This window comes from Amphiura filiformis, chromosome 3, assembly GCF_039555335.1.
Source record: "Amphiura filiformis chromosome 3, Afil_fr2py, whole genome shotgun sequence".
NCBI lineage: Eukaryota > Metazoa > Echinodermata > Ophiuroidea > Amphilepidida > Amphiuridae > Amphiura > Amphiura filiformis.
In genome coordinates this window covers 58,010,788-58,035,842 of record NC_092630.1, presented here as the reverse complement: position 1 = coordinate 58,035,842, position 25,055 = coordinate 58,010,788, and the positions used below count along the sequence as shown (strand labels likewise).

The 25,055-nt window shown below is 34.9% G+C and overlaps 1 protein-coding gene across 3 annotated transcripts in view; it reads left to right on the top strand.

Moving 5' to 3' along the window:
* Nucleotides 1-25,055, top strand: part of LOC140148820 (potassium channel subfamily K member 18-like) — a 61,044-nt gene that overhangs the window by 21,118 nt on the left and 14,871 nt on the right. The window contains exon 1 of one of the 3 annotated variants that reach the window (XM_072170894.1): nucleotides 1,829-2,814. The exons of 1 other annotated variant lie outside the window; for it this stretch is intronic. In XM_072170894.1, the coding sequence (XP_072026995.1) occupies nucleotides 2,256-2,814 (559 nt within the window). In that variant the 5' untranslated portion in view covers nucleotides 1,829-2,255. Of the gene's footprint in view, nucleotides 1-1,828; nucleotides 2,815-9,328; nucleotides 10,171-25,055 lie in introns of those variants that run through there. One more of the 3 variants, XM_072170893.1, reaches the window with a different exon arrangement.

Below are 25,055 nucleotides of genomic sequence, written 5' to 3'. Positions count from 1 at the left end.
AATAATCTTTTTAAAACTGTTTGTAAGTTCAGTCAAATGGGGTGAAATTACTTTTTATATTGACTTCGATATTTTGTAAGACAGGGCAGTATTTTGTATGAATAAATAAATACCATTGGAGTCAACTGGACGATTCTGACAATTATTAATCGATATATGGACAGAGCCAACTGCTAATTTTCCTACTGACACTGATCACCACGATTGCGACACGAAGCCGTTTTGAAATCAACGTTCCAACCTACGACTCGATTGTTCCACCAACTATTTTCGCTGGAAATTTAATACAAGCTCACGTTAGTTAATATCTATCATTACAGAAAAGCATACGACCGGCGTTTGCTCATTGTTGTAGATATAACCATTTTGGTGATCGTGATATGCATTTTTTTCAGTTTTTAGGCTACTTCGCGCACAATAAACATTAATTTTGTCCACAATAATTGGACTTTTACACGTTACTGTTTGTTTTAAACTCATTTTTCATATCTTATCTATGGGCCCAATGCGGGAATTAAGCGAGAAATGGCTTGTGTATTCCATTTTTTGAGTATTTCCAAAAAAACGTCTTTGCCGTCATATTTTCGTTTAATTGGTATTATTATTTTGTATGAAATAAATTACTCAATCAATCAATCAATCAATCAATCAATCAATCAATCAATCAATCAATCAATCAATCAAAAAAAGTTGATAAAGCGGCAATTTCATTTCAAAAGAAAAGGCACTGTGATGAATAAAAAACAATATTACTTCCAGAACGCATTAGAATGCAAATAGTGAACATTGTTATAAGTTATAACTACCCCATATCAATCAAATGAAGTTGTTGCTTATTAAATATAGATTATTTTTGCCTGTGAATTATCACCATCTAACTGCAGCTTTAACTATGTTCACTTCGAGAAAAACCCTTATATCTATAGCTATTAGAAAAAAATTCAAGCTGTTGTCAGAAGACTGCTCAAACAAATATGCATACACCCCTACATAAATAATCAAATAAAATATCAATAGAAAAATATAAATAAATAAACCAATACATCAATAAATGTATGACAATTCATTTAATCATTACTTAATCAATTAATTCAATTTACAAATGATTGCACATAATCAATCAGTTTATTTACTCAAATAATTAAATTGTTCAAATTGGTTAAGACATCAGTTTGACTAACCTTAGCCAAAGCTAGTAAAACTGATGTTATACAATCAATTTGTAGAGTACTGACAACTAATTTGAACACTGAAGAGTGATATTTATCAATCTAATTATTATCATCCAGTATTTTTCTTACGTAGCAACATTTCGTGGTTTATCTAATATCTGCTTATCTAATAGCTTTATTAAACTCTTTGATGTAGAATTAATAACATTTGAAACCTAGTATTAATCGTTCTCTTTAATATGTAACAAAATCTGACAGTTCGCTGCCTCTATTGATAACATCATGCAATTTTGTGCAGAGTTTAATTTATTAGATTTGGACTGTTCTAAATTAAAGAAGGTAGACTTGTATGTTACTTGTGTTATGAGATAAAATAACTTAATGTCACCTCCGTGTTAATGCTAGTAGTAGTATGTCCAAAAGTTACAATTATTTAAGTTGTGTTCATTCACAGGGCATTGCATATATTCAAAATAATCAAAATGTCCCACGTTTGCATACTTTTAAATTCTCGTTTAAATTCTCACTTAAAGAGTTACGACCCTCCCTATAGAGTCGACAGTCTGATCTGGCAAAATATATATGTTCATTGCTTGTGTACGCGCATTTCAAGTGTGCTACTGCACAAGCTTGCACAAGTCGATAGAAAGATTTTCTATATAAAATATGAGGTTTGGCTATATATGCGTAGATTGCGTTACTAGTCTTTGATTCCTACTGCATAGGTAGTTGCAGCATACTGGCTCATGCTGATGAGTTACCGCCACGCTTGATTTTATCTTTTGTCATTTTAGCGAGACTCAGCTGAAGGAAGAGGAAGAATAATCATTAAAGTGGTGAACCTGCCTGATAAGCGGTATTAATATACTTTGCGTAACTATAGTAACGTTACCGATGATAAACAATAATAATGAATGAGAGACTAATATGTGATTGGCGGTCTTGGATGTAATGGTCTGTACTACGAGCTGTGTACGAATTTCTGAAATACTTTACAAGCGACTGCTTCTCTACAGTCTAATCACCATGGTCACGGAATGCAATTATTGATGCTTAATTAAGGAAAAATATTGATAAATAAATATGAAGGGAAATAAAAACCAGGAACCAGTTGTGGGTAGAAGTTACAACAAAGCTGGCACTAGCAAAGCGGGAACGAGTCGGAATTCCGAAGAACCTGTCGAAGTTGCTAAAGAAGCAACGACAATACCGGATAGCGATATGAATAAGAGTAAGAATTCTTCAAGTAGTAGCAGTTTGCCTCGTGAAGATATTGATGTAATTGAGACTTCTTCGAAATATAGGGGCTTATATATTTTTCTCCTTAATCTAAGTTTGGTAGGAGTTTTATTCGGTTATGCCTTCATGGGCGGTGCCGTTTTTCAAATTCTGGAGCATGACCACAGCATGGCTCAATATCAAGAATTTAAGATTGCTCGTAATACTTTACAATTGGCAATAGCTAATTTTTCTGTTTGTGATCGAAGACGTATCAATATGAAGAAATTAGAGGCAGCTCTAGAAGTATTTGAGCTGGCGATGAAGAAGACAGTTTGTGACGAAAAGGTGGATATTAACGGCACTACACGATGGACATTTTGGAGCTCCGTTTTCTTTTCTGCAACTGTGATAAGTACTATCGGTAAGTGTTATATTGATGCAACGTCGGCGGACTTCCTTATCCTTTTCCCTGCTACTTCATATTTCAATTTCACGTAAATTCGTATTTGTTTGTCATACTAGATGCAATTACATGCAGGTTATTTGCATTTTGAAGTGCTTGAAGATAACATGCACTTTTCTGACCTTGAATAAAAAATTACTGACTATTTTCTCTGATAGAAAAGGGACAGAGGAAACTATACGGGAATTAAGACAAAGCTTCGGGGTGTAAACAAATTGTTATGTATGTATTACAAGTATTACAGTAAGAGCAACAGTATTACAAAGACCGACCACCTGCTTCAAAAATGCTACATGGCACATGTGAATTTGCCTTTAAGGCACAGAACACCGTAATAGACCATGAAAAGGCAATACTTACTTAAGTGTGAAGTACAAAATATTGCCCAAAGTGGATGTTGATAATAAATAAGTGAAGATGAAAGATTCCACAACTGCATATCAATCAAGTGGCGTTATCAAGTCATTGTATCGCTCCTCTTTTGTTGATTCTGTTGACTCTATAAATATAATTATACATACACAAATAATTTACGCTCTAGCTGAGTCTGTGATTTTCACCACGACACGTTGACATGCTATGGCGGATGCTACACAAAGTTCTGCAAATTGTAAATTCAATCAAATAAAAGCTTTGATTAAATTTACGAAGATAGAATGAATACGCTTTATTTTGACATTAGCAAGTATGTGTTCTTTCAAAATAGTGTCGAAAGTATTTAGTCTGTTTACACAGCCTACCGTTTGATGTAATGTGAACACCACTGTTAAGCTGATAGGATAGAATTAATTGTTTAGGCTAAACAATACACCTCTTATTTTTAGGTTTAAAAAAAAAGATGTTGAATTAAAATGAAGTATGTCTGAGAGAACCTGTCAGACCGAGGAAAACAAGGGTAGCCAGATTTCTGTCATGTTTTGAAGGTTGAGCAAGTGTCCCAAGTTATGCACACTGGTGACATTAAAAAAACCCTGACGATCCCTCTGGTACGAGATAGAAGAGAAAAAGTTAAAGATGCGTTTTTACCCACTTTTGACGTAAAACCTTCATACCTTTTTAAAAAAAAATCTATTTTCACAGGTAAACTAGTTTTATGCAAGGCTAAGTAAAAAAGAAATAAAAGTTATGGAGAGTACTTTAGTTTATGAGATACAGGCCCCGGAAGTGGACTACTAGAATGTAGATGTTGTGAACATATTGAGTTTCATTTGTTTTTGAAGTCTTGAATGTGTATTTTTAATAAGAAAATAATTTGTTTCTCCTTTATAATGTATAAGATGACAATCAAACGTATTTTGACGCCTGAATTATTCCATTTTAATACAGAGGTGTCACTCTAGAACATCTTGAAGGTTGCTTACAATGGACCAATAACATCAACAAAGCCAGAAAATTGGTATTTTCACGATTATCAAAGATATAGAAACCTTTCACAATCAAAAATATACTCTGCAGGTGTTATGTTGATATATCGCTCTTAACGGGTATGAAAGAAAACGTAACAATCTTATTAGATTGTTTAATTTTTTAGGAGGGATGTTTTCCTATTTTTCAGTTTTTGAGAAAAAGTGAATAATGCATTTTTACCCACCTTTTGACGCAAAATCAGTAAAAAAAACCATTCGTACCTTTGTACCTTTTAAACTAGTTTAATTCAAGGTCAATTAAATAATAATAATAAAAAATCATGAAGACTATTTCAGTTTACGAGATACAAGCCCCGATAGTAGATTACTTTTTTCCAAATGCTAGAATGCAGGTGTTGTGAAGATATTGAATTTAATTGGTTTTTGAAGTCTTGATTTTGTATTAATTTTTTAATGAAAAAATTATTTATTTCTCTTTTATAATGTCTAATATGACAATCAAAGGTATTTTGACGTCTGGTTATACCATTATAATACAGAAGTGTCATTCTTGAACATTAGTTTGCTTATAATGGACCGATAATAACATCAACAAAGCCTGATAATTGGTCTTTTTACGATGATCAAAGATATATAAAAACATTCACAATCAAAAATATACTCTTCATACTGTATGTTAATGTATTGATATATCACTACGAATATGAGAGAAAAAGGAAAAAATCTGATTGGTTTGTTCCATTTTTTGGAGGTCGTTTTCCTAATTTTCACATTTTGAGAAAAAGTGAATAATGCGTTATTTTACCCATATTTTGATGCAAAAAAAAAACCCCGTCATATCTTTTTAATTTACTAAGTATACTAGTTTCATTCCAGACTAAATAAGAAATAAAAGTCATGGGATTAATTTATTTTATGAGATACACATGCCAAAAGTGGACTACTTTTGTCTACTGGTTGTCTGTAATTAAAAATAATTTGTTTCCAGTGGCGGCGCCACGGGGAATATATCTCAAAATCATAACGCCCCCCTTACCTACCCCCTTAAAATGCGATTTAGTGAGTGTGTCGGACGTGCTCTCAGGTCCCAAAAAAATACTGTGCAAATGTGGGTGACAGCTCTTAGAGTAGCTAAAATTGTTAAAGTATAAATTCGTAACACACATACACGCATCCATAAAAGAAAAGCGCACCTTACGTAGATTATAAAAATCCCTTTTTCTTTTTCTTTTTGCCATAAAAAAACTCTTTTAGTACAGTATCCATTACGATTACAATTTAACCTGATCTGATTTCCGGTAGGCAATAGTTGGACAGATACGTGACCTCCACATATGCGTGCGACAGATGTTTAGGCTGCTGATACTTCATTTGAAATTTGTTTCATCATATTCAACTTCATTAAATAGCTAAATATTGCAGAATCATTTGGTTTGATTACTTTCTATTACCACATTACTTTTTTTCGCCTAGAATCACTAACAAAATGTTGGCAATTGAAAAACAAAAAATGGTGGAATCATTAATAAGTACATTACATAAGAAGTTATGGGTTATTGATAATGTGCGATTGTTATCTTTCCGCTGAGTATAAAATACGGTAACAAATATGATTGATGTTACTAGAACAGATATTGCTTTCCTACCTTCATGGTGGATTATTATTATTTATTATTATTTCATGAGCTTTTCTACTGTTTTCATGACGGGTGTGATGTATAAAAAACATATTGAAAATGTCCAAGTCGATTTATTTTCCGATTCATCTTGCTTTTATATATTAGGCCATTAAGAATGGAATATTGAGTCCAATATTTTTGCCTGCGTAACTATGGTAACAACGATGATACACTATAAGGATACAATTATGTATAGTGGAACGTTAGAAAGCATTCGATGATTGGCGATAGAACAGTAAATAATAGGCAGTTGTATGTGATTTGCAAATGAACAACGCAATAAGATTTTTTCAGTTTGAGAAATCATGACAGAATGGTGAAGCTGAGGAAAAAGAAGGAACCAATAGTGGGCATACGATATCAAAAACATAGTGATGACTTAGGGACAGGATACAGCAATCATACAACGGCTGCAAAAATGGAGATTGCCACAATAACATCGGCTATGTCTCAAGATGAAATCCTCTGTGAACCAGATAATTCTGAGGCATCGTCTAAATTTTCAAGGAGCTGGAGCTCAAAGGTTCAACCTGCGGAGTTGAAAACGCCTTCGGATTTGACTAGATATGCAATATCTCCGCAACCTCATGAGACCATCATTGACCACTCGAAAAATTCCGTTACTCAATTCTCTGAGAAAACATCAGAAAAGGAGACAACAGAATCACAATCGACGTTGCAAAATGGTAATCATGACGTAGCTTCCAAACACAGTTGGATTTATATTTTGCTTGTCAGTCTTAGTTCCTTTGGGTTATTGTTTGTGTATTCGTTCATAGGTGGTGCTGCATTTGTTGCTCTTGAGCGACAACACAGTGCGGACCACTATAAAATATACCAACAAGCACGGTACGCTTTCATGGAATCAATTACAAATTCATCTGTGTGTAATGAAACGGGAAGCATTGACATGAAGAAATTGAACGACAGTTTGAAAATATTTGAAAACAAAATGAACGAAATTATTTGCCGCGAAAGAATTGATATTGAAGGCAAAAATCAATGGAACTTTTGGAATTCTGTTTTCTTTTCTGCAACTGTTATCACTACAATTGGTAAGTAAGAAACATGTTTGTACCCAGCACGGCCTCATATTTGAGACTGTAAAACAACAGTGTACTCTTTGAAAAATGGGCACTAAAACGATTCTTCGACTGTCCTCCAGAGAGAACCTGTAAAGGTTCTCCAAAGGGTCTTTGGAACCCCTTTTGGTAATATCATGAACCTTCGTTCTTGAAAATATAAAGAACCCTTATTTCCTCATGGTGCTCCTTGCCAGTATGCTTCGAATATATTTATAAATTCGTTTTTATAATACGCGCGTGACCCATGGGCACGGCACACCAAGCGTGGCCAAATCCTCATGCATTGAGCACTATACCGAAAAGGATATCAACTCTGTATTATTGAATTAAACATAAAACTGATCAACTGGACTCACATTTATTTGAGAGGCTACAGTATCGCACCTAATCCAAGGTGCATCTTCAGGCCGTCTGATGATCTGGCGGCAAAAGGTCGTTGACCTGTGACAAGGTGGTGTTGCCAGAGGTCGTGGATCTTGAGTCGAACTTCTTAGGAATGTTCTTGATGACAGAATTGTAAGCCCCGTCAAGTCTGTATTAGTTGAATAACAAAATTATTACACATGGGTGGATTCCAAATTTGTAATATGTTATCAAAGACCAACATTTTGAAAGTATTTGACGACGAAAAAAAATTCAACGACGGAACCGTTTACAATATATAATCACAAAGTTGAACAAAAAGACAATTTTGCTGCACAGTATTGTTTACATGACAAAAAGGTTCTAATTTGCATCTTTTTTGCTAAGATTAGAGTGTGAATGTACGTGCTTCCCGACCACACAGTGGACAGTACTAGGTGAACGAATATAATGGCGGTGTGTCATACCTCTGGATCACGCAAGTGGGTACGTCATTAATGTTTTTTGGCAAAACTTTGTTTTCGTCTCACTAGTGGGCGAAGTATTGTTTTCTCTGACTAGTGGGTGAAAATGTGTTTTTTTCTCACAAAACTCCCTGCACCCCGATAATATCTAATGGTGCGTCCCTAACTGCATGCTATTCTGCTTTTGAGGTTATAGCGTGAAATCGGAGGTACTTGTTGTGGGGCTGAGGTAATTTTCCGAGGGAGCGAGAGAACAAAATATCGAGGCCCAACACAACCCCGACGATTTCACGATTTTGACCGTTAAACAGATGGCACAAAGTTATTATTGTTATTCATTAATATTACTGCCATTGTACAAATTTGTTTCATGTAATAACACTTTTTTGTTTAACAGACTATTGAAAATATATCGTCCGTTCACTATTTAAATACGCATTTAATATGCGATCAACAAGTACGCGGTTTACTCACACTGTGTGCGCGTTAAGAAATGATACGCAAACGCGGGTTATTTGTGTGCGAGATTGCAACAATTACGCACTTTGGGGTCAATGAGATGTTAATTACCGCGTTTTTACAAATAATAAAATACGATCGAATCACACGCATCGCGTATATGTCGGTGTGACAGATATTACCTTTATGTGGCCACAAATTTAGGCTATTGAAGGTTTATTTAAAATCGGTTTCATTTGCAACTTCATTAAATAGGTAATTATTAAACTATAACAATTATAAAATCGTTAAATACACACAAAGAAGATAGCATACATAACGTAGATTATGTTTTTTTTTTTACTCATTCTGTTACAAAAATTAACTTCTTTGGCACAGCATCACATTACGATTTTTTTTCGAGACAATATTACTCCTATAGTCCTGTGACATTACCGGTAGGTAATGATAGATACGTACGTTACCTTTATATACGCGTGCCACAGGTGTAAGTTGCTGGCGGTTCATTTGAAATTTTTATTTGAAATTTCATTTTTTAAATGTTTTTATTTGAAATTTCATTTTTTTTAATGTTTTTATTTGAAATTTCATTTTTTTAAAATGTTTTGTTTGAAATGTCATTAAAGTAGCTAAAACTGACAAAATATGAAATCGTATTACACGCATACACACATAAAAAAAACTTGCAAGAAGCGCACACAACGTAAATTATGTCCCTTCATTAATAAGTAAGTCACATAACAAGTCATGGGTAATTAATTATATGCAGTAGCCCCATTATTATCCTTCCATGGAATATTACGTATGATTAATATTTACTCTTGATTCATGAGCTTTTCTACTTCATGACAGATTGAATGTATACAAATATATTGAAAATGTTCAAGTGGATTTATTTTCCAATTCATCTTGCTGTTACGCCATTATAACTGGAATATTAAGTCCAATATTTTTGCCTGCGTAACTATGGTAACAACGATGACACACTATTTAAGAATATATGTATAGTGGTGCGTTAAAAGGCTTTCAACGAATGACTGTAGAATAGTCTAATAATAGGCGGTGGTGTGAAGTCTGCAAATGAACAACGCAATAAGATGATATGTTCTTTTCACTTTGAGAAATCATGATAGAATGATGAATCGAAAAAACCAGAAGGAACCAATAGTGGGGATACGATACAATAAACACAGTGATGGCTTAGGGACAGGACACAGCAAGAATGCAACGGTTGCAAATATAGAGATTGCCACCATAACATCGCCTATGTCTCAAGATGAAATCCCCTGTGAATCGGATAATTCTGAGGCATGGTCTAAATTTTCATGGAGTCGGGGCTCAAAGGTTCAACCTGCGGAATTAAAAACACCTTCGGATTTAACCAAATATGCAATATCTCCGCATCCTCGTGAGACCATTATTGACCACGCGAAAAATTCCGTTACATCTTCGAATCAAAGTTTCCCTCAATTCGCTGAAAAAATATCAGAAAAGGAGGCAACAGAATCACAATCGACATTGCAAAATGGTAATCACGACGCAGCTTCCCAACACAGTTGGATTTATATTTTGCTTGTCAGCTTTAGTACCTTTGGGTTATTGTTCGTGTATGCGTTCATAGGTGGTGCCACATTTGTTGCTCTTGAGCAACAGAACAGTATGGATCATTATAAAATATACCAACATGCACGGTACGTTTTCATGCAGTCAGTTGCAAATTTATCTGTTTGCAATGAAACGGGAAGCATTGACATGAAGAAATTGAACGACACTTTGAAAATATTTGAAAACAAAATGAACGAAATTATTTGCCGCGAAGGAGTGGACATTGAAGGCAAAAATCAATGGAACTTTTGGAATTCTGTTTTCTTTTCTGCAACTGTTATCACTACAATTGGTAAGTCAAAGTCCATAGTGAAAAACCCCAAAATATTTGGGACTGCAAAAAAACAAACAAGCAGATACACATACTTCCCGCCCCAAACAATAGACATCAGCAATGCATTTGTAACGGTACCAAATTGACGCCACGCGTTCGTGTACCTCGTTCATATACATATTGACATCACACGCACCCTCACAACACACTATCGTTAATTTTTTCCGTGCGTAGTGGAAGACATGGAGGTTGCGAATCTTAGAATAGAGGTTCTCCTTCTCAGTTAGGCCCATTTAGTAATATGCTCATCCGGATGAACGTAAAACTCATGAAAATTCAGATTTTGGTACCTTTGTCATTGTCATAGTGGTTCAGCCGTAACGCCGCGTATTTAAGACAAAATAAGACATTTTACATGAATCTGTAATTTATATACTGAGAGTATACAACTTAGCTACATGTATTTGAATGGGGCTTCTACTTCGTCAAAACTGCCATTTTGTTTTCATTCCAAAAATACCAAATGACGTTGTTATAAGGAATTAAAAGTAGTTTTATCATCAAGGGACCCACATAGAAGAATACGATATCGATCGTGAGCCAATCTGCATTCTGTTGCCTGCAAAAGCCGATGATCAGAATGAAATTATGAAAGGACCATGACCAGATATTTTTCTTAATTTCATGGTAAGCTCAAATTGCAGTCACAAAATATATAATATTAGTAAATCACCAAAGCGAATGGTAACACAGGTATGTGGAACAGAACTGCAATAACAATAACAAACTATGTGCCCAAAGAGTTGTCTTTGGCATGTCAAATGTTTGAAAAACGCCACAAAAAAAACCAAACACGAACCTTCCAAAATAAATACATATTCGCACTCGGCGGCCCAGTCACTACCTGCGCCTGTGAGTTGGGTTACTTGCTGCTTCCCCTCTCCAGATACCTGTACTTCAAGTTAAGATGATGTCTAAGGCAATTTCTAACACCCTTTGTGAATGGAAAATCAATTCAGTGTTGGGAATATCGACTGAATGTTAAAAAAGTAGGGCAAGTAAAATTTAATTCAGGTTTTATCTTCACAAGCATTTGCCACTAGATGAAAAATTCTCTACTTAAAGCCATATTATAACATTTGCTGAGGAAGACGCGCTCACTGAATTTTTAAAATTCCTTTTTTACACGATTAAATTGTACTTTATTAAACCAATATACCCTGCAAAATCAAGACTCTAGGTGCTGTAGTTTTGTCAAAATCCGAGATTTTGAATAAAACGCCGGAACCGGCGCTTTATTATTACGATGGAATTATTAGTCGAACGCATACACGATGTTCATAACACACAGTACGTACACGGCGTGCGGGACGGTGATAATTATACACAACAAAGGGTCGTACCATAACATGACCGAAGGAGTGGTACGTATTGGCGACATGTGCGCTGGTAGTAAATTTCTTTGCTTTTCCGTAGTTGTTCGGCTCAAAAATAAAATGGGATATATCTGACAGTAAAAGCTAACATTTTATGGCAAAGAAATGCTAATCTATTTTGTTTGAAAATGTTATAATATGGCTTTAATTTGATTTATTACACGAAACGATTAGCAGTTGTGTCAAAAAAGGTTTGCATAATTATATGCGTATACAGTTATGAAAGGTAATAAAGATTACTTAGTGACCTCGTGTGCATGGCATTAATTCATACGGATCTTATCTCATAGAATTGATATAAGTGCTTTTCTTAAGGTGCGTATCTTACACATTTTTGCATTAAACCCCAAAGGGGTGTCATTGTCCACTTCTATAGCCCATTTACAGTGATGATCAATTAAGAACAAATTGTATGATCCTTTGTACTTAGTTTAGGTGTAAACGTATCGCCCATAGCTTTAGATTTGTACACTCTTTGCTAAATGTGAATAGAGGAAGCTGTGAGGCATATCGACTGAAATGCAAAAACAAACCAGGACAGCTAGCAATAAACGGAGGTGTTGTCTTTTCCACCTCTAGACTCTATCCTGCAATGTTTTTATTGGAAACATCTAAAGTTGATATATTGTACGAGATTATTATGATTCGTCTAATATTACACATTTATAAAATGTTTTTAACAGCACTTCGTGTGAACGTAAAGGAGATTTAGTTTATTTCAGAAAAGCTGTTATCCAAAAAATTATTAGTTATTGCACATTAAGGTCTACCAAGTAACCCATTTACAGTGATGGTCAATTAGAACAAATTATATGATCCCCGAGGAAGATGTGGCTTTATAAAGGCAGACAATGGAATTAGCCTACTTATCAGATGCAATAAAGATCGAGGTACTAGACTAAATACGTCAGTATCGTGGGGGTACGGTGTGTCTTTTTGTTTGTCGTAAGATGACAGTAAAATTTGTTGATTCATGAAGAGATCCATTCAGAAGAAACTAGCGTACTTGATAATTCTAACAGGGGGAAAAGAAAAATCTATCGATCTGGATGATGTTGAAGGTTAGAAGTATCTAGTCTAATTGTCATTCATAGTCATTCTTGTCGTCAAAAGGAAGAAACACCTACTGATCTGGGTGATGTTGAAGGAAAACTAACTGATTTTCAGGTATCTTATCATCATTGATGACTGGTTCATGTTTTAGAGAATGGTTCGGTATGGCAAAAATGAATTTATTTCGCTAATCCAATTGAAATGTCATGGGTAAAAGAGTAACAGTCCTTTACAATGTAATAGCTTATCAAAGTAGGGATATAAATTAATGATAATTGATCATTTACATGTAAATGTATATGCAGTTGGCATAGTCATGGGAAGAGGCTTGTATACACTGTATTAATCGCGGATGGATTTCAGCTAATCGAAGATCCATAAACATCATTAGTATTGATTATTAAGAACACGATGGCTAATTGGTTTACTTCTCAATTGCAGCATTATTGTCAGAAAGACAGATATGTTATTAAGGAATAAGAAGTAAGTCACGGTATTCAAAAATCCCAAGGAAAATGCAAAATTGGAGGTTGTTCCATTTTGCATTATATTGATTTGTATACAAAAGGAAGTAACGGAAACTTTTGATCTCGCTCCTTCCTTGTGTTTAGATCACGATTTCTTTCATTCGCAACCGATTTCAACAAATGAGGTCTGAAATCAGAGTTAATTGGAACATTTTAAAATATTAGTCTTTGTTTAGGCTTTACAGCGGTGAACATAAATATCTTCAATCTTTTGCGGCCTGTATTACGTATTACTTGCAAAAAATCTACTCTTTTCACAAAATACAGACCTGCTCAAAGCGTATAACCTGTAAGTCATATAACTAAGGATGACATGAGAGCCATTGAAATAGACTTACGAAGACACGTGGTAGATATGAGCATTGACAAGTATTGACACTTTCAAAAGTGATTGATCAAATTCGACTTCACCCCTTCCTTAGGTTTTAGATCACGGTTTCTTTAATTCTCAACCGATTTCAACAAATGAGGTCTTAAACCAGAGTGAATGGGTACAGGGATTAGCTGCTAGTTTTAATTTTCAAATATTTGTCTTTGTTTAGATATACAGGGGTGAACATAACTGATATCTTCATTCTTTTGCGGCCTGCATTACGTATTACGTGCCAAAAATTCCTAACCGTTTCACAAAATACAGACCTGCTCAAAATATATAACTTTTAAGTCATATAACTAAGGATGACACGAGAGCAACTGAACTAAGACTTTCGGAGCCACGTGGTAGATAGGAGCATTGACAAGTATTGACACTTTAAAAAGTGATTGATCAAATGGTGACTTCTATAAAGCAGTGTTGCCAGTTCGAAGCACAATTTTCATTTTTTTTTACCAATAACAATAGGTTAGGTAAAACCAGAAACGAAATACAAAATTACGTGAAGCTATGTGGTGTGTGTGTGTCGGACGTTCTTACAAAATGTGTTATTGTAGGCTACGGTGTTTCTTTCTTTTTCTTTCTTTTTTTCTTTGTTGTAATCGTCACAATAGGGGGGAAAGAAACCTCTACTGATCTGAGTGATATTGAAGGTTAGAAAAAACTAATCTAATTGACATTGTTATCGTATTGTGTGATCTAAGTGATGTAGAAGGACAACCAATCACTTTTCAAGCATCTTATCATTATTGATGACTAGTTCATGTTTTTACAGGTATTAGAGTAACAATCTTTCAAAGTAGAGATAAGATGATTGATAATTTTTATGTACATATATTTTGTTTATTGATTCATTTCTCAAGGTCATGCAAAGAGGCTTTTTGTATACTGTATTATTAGTCGTTGATGGATTGCAGCTATTAAATCGAAGATCTATACTAATTGACTCCGTCAGTATCGATTATAAAGAACACGATGGCTAATAATGACAAACGATACGGGTCCGAACATTTAGGGACCATGGCAACGTTAAGGGGGTACTACACTCCTTAATAAATTTGTGACTATTTTTGCATTTTTCTCAAAAACTAATAAAACACTGGTAACAAAAGTTACGTATATTATAGGGGCAAGGAATCCAGTTACTACACTGACATTTCAGTGACTCAAGACAAGTAGTTATTGATTTATTGATCAAATATTGGTTTTCCCTCATGTTTGACTGTAACTCCACAACTGCTGTCTGTGCTGAAATAAAATTTGCAGTGCAGTAGTTGTAGTCCTTGCCCCTATAATATACATATCTTACTTGTCACCAATGCGCTTTAATTTTTGAGAAAAATGCAAAAATAGGCACAGAATTGGCCAGGGGTGTAGGGTACCACCTTAATGGCAGTCTTAGAATTCTAAGAGCAAATAAAATTGGCGCTTTGTAAAAGATTATGTAAACTTTGACATTGTAGTGGTTCACTTTCCAATTCTCGCTATTCACAATAAGGGCGCCGCCAGCGGTTTGCGATGTAATCGTGATGTATCATGGGAAAAGGTCGACATCCAAGTCCGCGCAATACGAATATTACCATGCTATTACATAGGAACACGTGACAATATTTTTTAGTTTGTCAAAATAAAGGTGTCACACGCGAATCGATACTCAATAATACTTAATAATGTGATTTGAAATGTAATTTTTTCTCTATCGATTTGCGTGTAATACCGTTATATTGACAAACTAAAGAATATTGTCACGTGTTCCTATGTAATAGCATGATAATATTCGTATTGCGCGGACTTGGATGTCGACTTTTTCCCATGATACATCACGATTTTCCCATGATACATCACGATTACATCGCAAACCGCTGGCGGCGCCCTTATTGCGAATAGCGAGAATTGCAGCGCCCCATATATACAACCTATTACATTCAAAACATCTTTACTCGTTTAACAAATTACAAACCTACTTCAAAACATATAACCTGTAAGTCATCTAACTAAGGATGGCACGAGAGCCATTGAAATAGACTTACGAAGACACGTGGTAGATAGGAGCATTGACAAGTATTGACACTTTAAAAAGTGATTGATTAAAATGTTGACTTCCATTGGAGAGACGTGTACGCGGCTTCTTACTTTGGTAAATCAGAGACCTGAACGCGGCTTCTTACTTTGATAAATCACGACTTACATGCATACAATGCACACACGCAAACAGTGCTTATAAAGCGCATTTACATGGCGCTAAAAACAACAAAAGTCAATAGATATAACAAAGAAGAACTTCAACAAAATAAAATTTCAAGAGTTCTTTGTCATCTTCTCTGTTGTGACTGAGCATACCGTCTTGATGTTACGTGGAAGGTAGTTCCAGGTCCGGCGGCACTGAAAGATCTGTCACCAATGTGATAAATGAGAGTGCTATCAATTGAAGATCATGTGACTGGTCCGGCAGAAAAGTGAAATCAAGTCGATGAGGCATTCGAGGTGCTGATCTTTGTAAACATTTGTAAATATATAAACATATCTTGAATTTGATGCGTGTATAACCAATGAAGATTGTCCATGGGTAGGCAATAGTTATCGAGTCATGCAGCTGTAAATATTTATTTGGCATCGTTGCGTTGAAATAACTGTAAGCGATCAAGGTCTTTGAATTTGACCTCCTCCTCAGGAGAGCGTTCTCATAGTCAAGGCGAGATATATATGTACAACTGGTCAGATTATGTTTCATTTATGTAGTATATAGTACCTGGTGAAACTTATTTTTCCCAAACTTTGTTTTATTACCAGCCCTGGTTTGGTACAGAGATCAGACATCTTACATGTACATCTAAATATAACAAAACATTAATAATTACGCAAAATGAAAAACACGTTTTGTATATCCCAGCGAAATAAGTACAATCTCAGTCACTACATATTATCAGATTTAATCAGATTGTTTTAATGCATCGAGTAAAATATTACTTTAGAAAGTTACAAATGATCTGAACCACATTTAAAGTTGAGAATATGCATCGAAGTAAATTCTAGTCCAGTTTGGAAAGTTTCAAAGTTATGCGAGATTTAAGAAACATGTAAAATATAAACTATTGGTCCGTTTTTAAGGGTGCTTCGGAGCTACATTACTATACTCTTGGTACTTGCCTAAATTATCCTCTTCAACAAAAGTACAGAAAGTCTAACGCGTATAACTGGTCTCCCAAGTAAGAGCACATCATCTGCAAGTAAACCACACTGTAGATACACATGTTTTCATTGACTGGCAGGTTTGTTTCAATCAGCAATATCTGCAAGTAAATGTTACAATTTTACCAAAAAAAGAAATTAATTTTATATATAATTGGTGGTGTGTAGCATGATGTCGGCCAAACTTGTGGGGGTGGGGGTATGTGTGTGGGGGTGTGTGGGGGGTGGGCGTGGGGGGTGTGTGTGTGTGATTTTGAGCTTTTGTTTTAACCAGATCAATCAGACAATCAACTTACTACTGTATGTCTAAGTTCATCTGGTCTAAATTGAGCCTGAGGTGAAGTCAAGAAGTATTGATCGCACCACGTTAAAGTATAGGGGATTAACATACACTAACTAGGATATGTATTTTCTTAGAGTATGTAAGTCATGACCATATCGTTGCATCATATTTGGGTTGGGATAAAAGCCATTGAGTTGAGTAATAATTCTGCTCTCTATTTTCTGATACACGAGTCGCGTAAACAAAGAGCGTACCTTTGTATTATTTAGTTTTTCCTTCGGATTGCAAAATCTCTATACAGAATCAGATATTTTTGAATGCTTTGAATTAGTCTATTTTCTTATTAAACATATTATGATGGTAATCAAAGACGCAGATATTGTGTTATTACTTGGGATGGTAGATATCTGCTAATGAACCCTTTTAAATGAAATCATTAATTCATTCAGATGCTAAGTACAACCCAAAATACTTGTAGCTGTTAATATGTCTTAGTCGTAGAATCGTTTTAGACTCAGGTCAACTTGGAATTGCTTGGACAAATCTCGGGGTTTATTTTTGTATTGTTATTTGCATTCGATATGATACGTGTTGTTGCTACGCATAGTCTTATTGTGTTGTAGTGTATTTTAATACAGACGTTGTGAGCAATAATTTATTGATGGAAACACGAGTGTGCATTGTTGATGCCGTTGTGTAGAGCATCCGCATTTCAAACACTCATGTAAAATTCAATTACATTAGGGAAGTGCACTTTTATCAATCTAATGTAAACACTACGCTCCATTTGATATGCAAAGTATAGATATTTATTGTTCGAGCAGTCCATTATTAGCCTAGGAAACAAAGAATATTACCAACAACACAATTGTGTTTTTCAAAATAAAACAACAAACAAACCACAACAACAAAGAAACAATTAAAATACATAAATGTAAAAATGAGATTGTTTTTATCAATGTTTATGACATCTGCAGTTGCTGAATGCAAATTATTGAGACACTAATAATGAAACCCGCATTGCATCTTTATTAAAAAGTTGATGCCATTCCGCCGAATATCATTGCCTGGAATGTAGACTGTGTAATACATAATAGACATATGTTTGTGTGTATAGTAGAATATATTACATTATACCACATAATATATTAAGTTCCAGTACATTAACGTTCTGCTACATTAGTTTAGTATTACGCGGCGACGATGTAGGTGTAAAAACAGCTCTCATATTTCATTTTCAAGAACTTGTTTTAAAAGAGATGCTTTCAAATAAAGTCGGATCTTAATGATTATAGGTCAGATGTATTATAGCGTTCACATCGCTCAGGATTGATTCATTTTCTTTGGGGGTTAATGCATTTACATTTGCTCGTATTTTCCAACATTTTTAGTGACGAATTTGTTTATAAAATTAGCAAAAATCACGGCTTTTTATCTCGTGTATGAAATAGGTTAATGCGTGCTGCTCGAGTAATTGTTCGATGCTCGTGCATTAGACGCATCAACATCTCAGTACGCGTGCATTATTTTGTACAATTTCACTCTCAACAAGTTAGACGCATTCATTAACCTATAATTCACCGCATCAAAAAACTTAAAACTGATGGTGCTGTTGGTCCCGATGGTTTGTCAGCGAGGATGCTTAAGCTCGGCATGTACCAGGTTGCTCCAATTCTCACCAAATTTATATCTATCACTCGTAAACGTACTTCATATCCATCAGTGTACAGTATTAACAACATCAATCTTGATCAGGTAAATAATCTTCCCTCTTGGGTGTCATCATCTCAGATAAGCTTAATTGGGATGCTCATGTTAAGGATATTATAGCAAGAAGCAACAAACTTCTTGGTTTTATTCGCCATGTGGCCGGGGAATCTCCCCCAGAGGTTCTCCTCCAATTATATCGGACCATGGTCTTGCCCATCCTCGATTATTGCTCCCCTGTCTGGATGCCCCACAAAAAGCGTCTCAAAAATGCTCTTGAACGCGTTCAAAGGACAGCCACCAGGGCTATTCTCCATCAGAAGCGTCGCGAGGAAGAGTACAATGTTCGTTTGGAGCGTCTTGACCTCAGTTATTGTCCCAAAGACGTGAATACATGTCCATTTCACTTGTTTCCAAATACCTTCTCAATGTTGACTGCTGCAATGCTATGCCTGCTTTAAATAAAATCCGTCCAAATAGTAGGCATCCCGATCACCTTATTTTTCACCATCTCAAAGCCAAAACTGATGCTGTTCTTTATCATTCCATCCAACGCTTCCCTAAAAATGGTCTGACCTCCCCCGTCACATCACTGATATTTATTTGTGCAATAGCTTTAACTGCTTCAAATCCCACTTGAGAGACTACTTTCAGTCCATTCAAGAAATTTAATCCTTGGTGCCATATAAACTGAGCTCAAAAAGAAACTTATAATTTTTTACAAGGTCATATCTTGAAATCCTGTCCATCAAATTGAACCAAAATTACACACATATTTACTTCAATACTCTACTCTTAACACATGTCAGTAACCAAGCAGTTATCCAACTGACACAACAGCAAAATGCACTGACATGGGACAGCTTCCTGGACCACATTCACAGCCCAGCCCTGTTTCATGAAAAAAGTGTATGAAAAGCAGAAAGCAGCACCGTTTTATCATCTGTGCAAGGATCTTGTGTGCATTCTCACAGATTTTTTGTCCTGGGTGCCAAATGTTGGGCTGTGAAAGTGAAGGAAGTCCAGGAAGCTGTCCCATGACAGTGCATTTTGCTGTTGTGCCAGTTGGACAACTGCTTGGTTACTGACACGTGTTTTGAGTAGAGTATTAAGGTAATCCTGTGTGTAATTTTGGTTCATTTTGATTGACAGTATTTTAAGATATGACCTTGTGATTCACAAGTTGTAAACAATTATAAGTTTCTTTTTGAGCTCAGTTTATGTTTTGTTGTGGTGATAGAGTGGGGGGGGGGCATTATCTCATTATGTTGTTGTGTGTTTTATCCTGCTTGGCTAAGTGCAATATATTGTGTCTCTTGTATCTTGGGGCTTCATGCTTTTAACATAGTGCTGTTTTTAAAAAATGTTTGTACTTTTAATGTGTTAATAATCTTTGAAATTTTATGTGTATTTATACTAGTGCAATACTTTGTTTATTTTCATGACCAGCTTGGAAGGGTGGGGTCCACTCATCTTTTAGATGTCAGTGCTTTATTTGCCACTTTTGTTGGGCCCTGGCAGCCCTTGCTTGCTGGTCTAATTTTGCTGTATATTTTTGTTGAAATGCCTAATGAATAATAAATTCAATCATGTAATCACGTCCTTTTTCTATTATAATATACATGTAAGTGTTTCCATATAAACAAACTGTCTAATATACTTTTGAGCTCGATGTGTTCTGACCACAAACCAAAGAATAAATAGCAGATGAGTTTATGGTGATGAGGTCAGTCAGTCAAAGATTTACCGATGTCATCGTAAATTGATGAATGACGAAGTAACAAGATCATATTAATAAACAATATTCAAAATTACTTTTAGCTGGAAACCATCTTATACCGGTTATTCAACTTCCATAACATTTGCATTGTGGTTAAAGGTTACCACAAGAGAATGTTCAGCTAAAATGTAAATCCGGAAGGTATGATTGAGAGCCCATCAAAATAGAGGGAGAAAATTTTGCGCATAAACCACACGAGTTCAATACATAAGAGCGGATTCATTTACTTCAATGCTCAGGACAGCGACTAAAATGCACATTAATATCAATTTTTGAGCTGCACAAAGATTCCGTCCCATGCGCTTTAATGTTTTTTCTCCCGCCCCTGCAATTCAGGTAATATATCCACATCTATCTCATACTGAAAACTTTGCCAAAGTAATATCTAATTGAGAAACAGTGTGGTGGCATGTTGCAAGCTTGTCACTGAATTTAATGGGTGACCTTATTGTTAAAATAATATTTGATTTAAAGTAACTTGACTTTTCTATGTTTAACAATCTATGTAGATCATTCACAAAGTATGATAGTCAAGAACCATCCTGCAACTATAATTTATTTAAATATATGGCCGCAGTTGGTGTTATCAATATCGCATCCGCCTTCTTGGCTGTCAAGTTTGTCCCGATGATTTTCAGATAATTGACGCTCTAAAGCTGGGTTAATCAATAAGGTCAATTTATCAACTGATTATTTAAATTGATATCAAAAATATTGACTGGGTTGGGTTCTCAAATCTAAAAATTGTCTATTCATAATGACGATATAACAGCAAGCTACAGTCGTACGTACTGAGAGCTCTATTGAGATATTTGTAACTTGCGTTGACAAATTGTTCACCGCGCCCTGAACATCATGTTTTTTGCTTATCCTGCAGGCTTTAGTGTGCCTTTTTTCGCGGCTTGTCGTATCTAATACCAAAAATGAGTTGTTCCGTATTCTGTGCTTTTTACTGACATGTGATACTTGTAATGCGGATTTTGCTTTTCCCCCGATGTAACTAAACCCTAGTTATGTCGGAGAGCATGGCCCATTTTTGACAAGATAATCAGATTTTTAATGTGCTAAACTGAAACACTTAGTCTACACTTGCTAATTCAATAGATTTTCTTTTCTGTTTTTCCGCCAGCAGCAAAATGAAAAATAGTGTTCTTTGTATTCATGCAGCGATGTATTATCACATCACGCGCCATAAGATAGTAATAACGCTAACTTGGGCAACAATTTATGTTTCCGAACCTCACGTATATTAAAAATATCTTGCATTGTCTAAAGCACTCATTTCGTCAGTATTTGGTGAAAAATTATTGCTAACTTGGTCAGCAATAATTGCCACTGAATTTTTTAGCAAGTTGTAAATGACTCTCTGGAAAGAAGTACGTCGTTATATAAGCATGGTAAATATTATATTAGTACAGGGAGAAAGTTTTATCTACAAAATGACCTTATTTAAAATTAACAACTGACCATATTTAAAATTAACAATTGTTCACTTTAGAGGAAAATTCAAAAGATGTTGAAATTGCAAAAATGTTGAACAGAAAGTACCCAAAACATTTCGTCAAGTAGGCAAATTTTTATTTTAAGAATTCTAATTGTTCGTACTAAATCCAACTTATGTGTACATTTTATATCTTTAAAAGGTACATGGTCACGTAAAATCGATTTAATTGGCTTTCTGTTAAGGTCTAAATATCTGTAAAGTTCTAAAAAGTATTGAAGAACCTGATATTACTATAATAAAACTATTCATATTTCGTGAACAGTAATTCTAATTTTAATGAAAACTATAGCAGATTGTAGCCTTATATATATTGTAGAGTTAAATATTAAATGAAAACTAAGCAATGATTATCGCGCGACATACAGCCTTTATAATAGTTTGATCGCATAAAAAGACAGATTTCAAGCCGTAAATAAGGGCAGTTTCTTTGAACACTTAAGTATAAATACTCACAAGGCACTTTCAATTTGCCATCAGAAATAAACGCGTCTCTGGTTTCAGCAATCAATATGCTTCGTATATAAACAAACGACATCAAGAAATATTGAAGGAAACATTTTCATCAACTTGAAGTGTTATCTTTCATAGGTATTTTGGAAATACAATCTATCACCGATTCGTAAAAAGTGGCAGGAGATCTTAAAATGGGCCGTTGACATTGTTTTATGTCGTTGGCGATTTCGTCGTTAATGAATATGTCTGTTTATTCTTCATCTCCGTGGAATTAATGTATTGCCAGTGTAACTTGTATTTGTTACATTTCTCCAGTAATCGTCAACGCCATTACGATATGGTTTTATCGGGACCTACAAAGGGAACCTTTGGTAAATTGTTGCAGGTACGGTATCGACGAGGCAGACTCACAAAAAGAGAAAAAATAACATAGATGTTGTAAAAAATCTAAGCCTTGAATTTTTCAAAAGCACACAAGAAAACATTACAAATGCTGCCAAATAATGACGTAAAAGAAATCCTTAATAATTTGCTTTCGATACAAACATGATCTCCGATGGCGTTGTTTAGAAATCACATCTTGCGGAGCTGGGATTTACCCGAGTAGGATTATCAAAACTTGTTTTAGAAGCAGATGGTTATATCAAATAACGTTTCGATAAGAACGATTTGACATGGCAAAGAAATCGTGGATCGCCATTGTAAAGTGTCTTCCGATCATTGTGTTTTTAGCTCTGTGATTCTCAAGGTAAGACGAATTCGTAGCTGGTGTGATGTATCCTCGAGAAATTTTTGCCAACAGCGACTTCAGATTCAGAACAAGTACTAATGAACAATGTTTAATAGATATAGTCATATGAAATATGATAAAGTAATGTTTAACTTAAACTTCTAACGAATGTTTGATGACGTAAAATCAATAATATGTTATGTAGAATATCTGGTGGAAATAATATATTATCGATTTTACGTCATCAAACATTCTTTAGAAGTTAAAACATTACTTGAAACATAATGAGATATAATAGGAATAGATTAAATAACGTAGTTGTTGGATGAAATAAAAGCTATTGTGCTGAGTATTAATTGTTCTGCTTTCTACTGATACATGAATGGCGTAAGAGCGCCTTATAGTGTTCATATTCTTCTTTGGATTGCACAACTGTTTGAGATACACACTTGATAGCAGATACTGTGTTTATGTTTGGGAGACATATGTTTTGAATGCTTTGAATTAGTCTATTCCCTTAGTAAACACGGTATATGCTGGTAATCAACGACGCAGATACTGTGTTATTACTTGGGATGGTAGATATCTGCTAACAACACACTGGAAGATCGGTTGATGGTCATTGACTTCTGTTCACTTCAAATGTTTATCACTTAATCTCACCATCCAACACACATTTATGCTTGCACTGAGAAGACACGTTGATATTCATTTTAAACTAGAATATGCACATTGTTGTGTACTACGAAAAAGCTAACACTTTTATATAAATGTAAATCTTTAAGTTTATCATAGATGCTAAGCATAACCCAAAAAAGTAGCTGTTAATATGTCGTAGGCATGAATAATTATTAGCTAATTGTCAACACCAAGTCGTAGAATCGTTTTAACCTCAGGTTAACTTGGAATTGCTTGGACGTGTAAATAATCTCGAGATTTATTTATTTTTGTATTGTTATTTGCATTCGATATGATACGTGTTGTTGCAATGCATAGTTTATTGTCTTGCAGGGCATATTGATACAGACGTTGTAAGCAATAGCAACACGAGTGTGCATTATTGATGCCGTTGTGTATGACATCCGCATTTCAAAACTCATGTAAAATTCAATTACATTAGAAAGGTGCACTTTTATAAATCTAATGTAAACACTACGCTCCATTTGATATACAAAGTATAGCTAATTATTGTTCAACCAGCCCATTATTAGGCGAGAACACAAAGAAGCATACCAATCACACGTTTGTGTTTTCAAAATCACACAACAACAAACAAAACAAAAACTGAATGCGAATTATGGTGACGATAACCCTCATTGCATCTATATTAAAAAGTTGATGCCATTCCAAGTATCATTGCCAGCAGTGTAGACTATGTAATACATAATAGACACGCGTTTATTTGTACAATATAATATGTTATACTCGTTCCAGTACATTAAAGTGAATCGCTACATTTAGTTTAGTATTGTACGGTGACGATGTAGGTGTAAAAACAGCTCTCATATTTCATTTCCATGGACTTGTTTTAGAAGAGATACTTTCGAAAAATGTCAAGTTTTAATGATTATAGGTCAAATGTAGTACGAATTTCTTCAACAAGATTGACATTTCAAAAATATTAACACCTTGACTTATAATATTAATAAGTAGAAATATCGCTGGGCCTCAGCTGTCCCCTTATCTACCCTTTAACTTTGATCGACTACCCTACCCGTACCCATGTGTACGTCAATTTTGTCCCGATAAAATAAGTAAGGGATGGACTTACAATTTAGTTCAATTTAACTCATCGCTTATTACAATCAATATACCTCCCTCGAGTCAGTAAAGTAAAATCTAATTTTGAGATTTTCTCAAAACCTGTT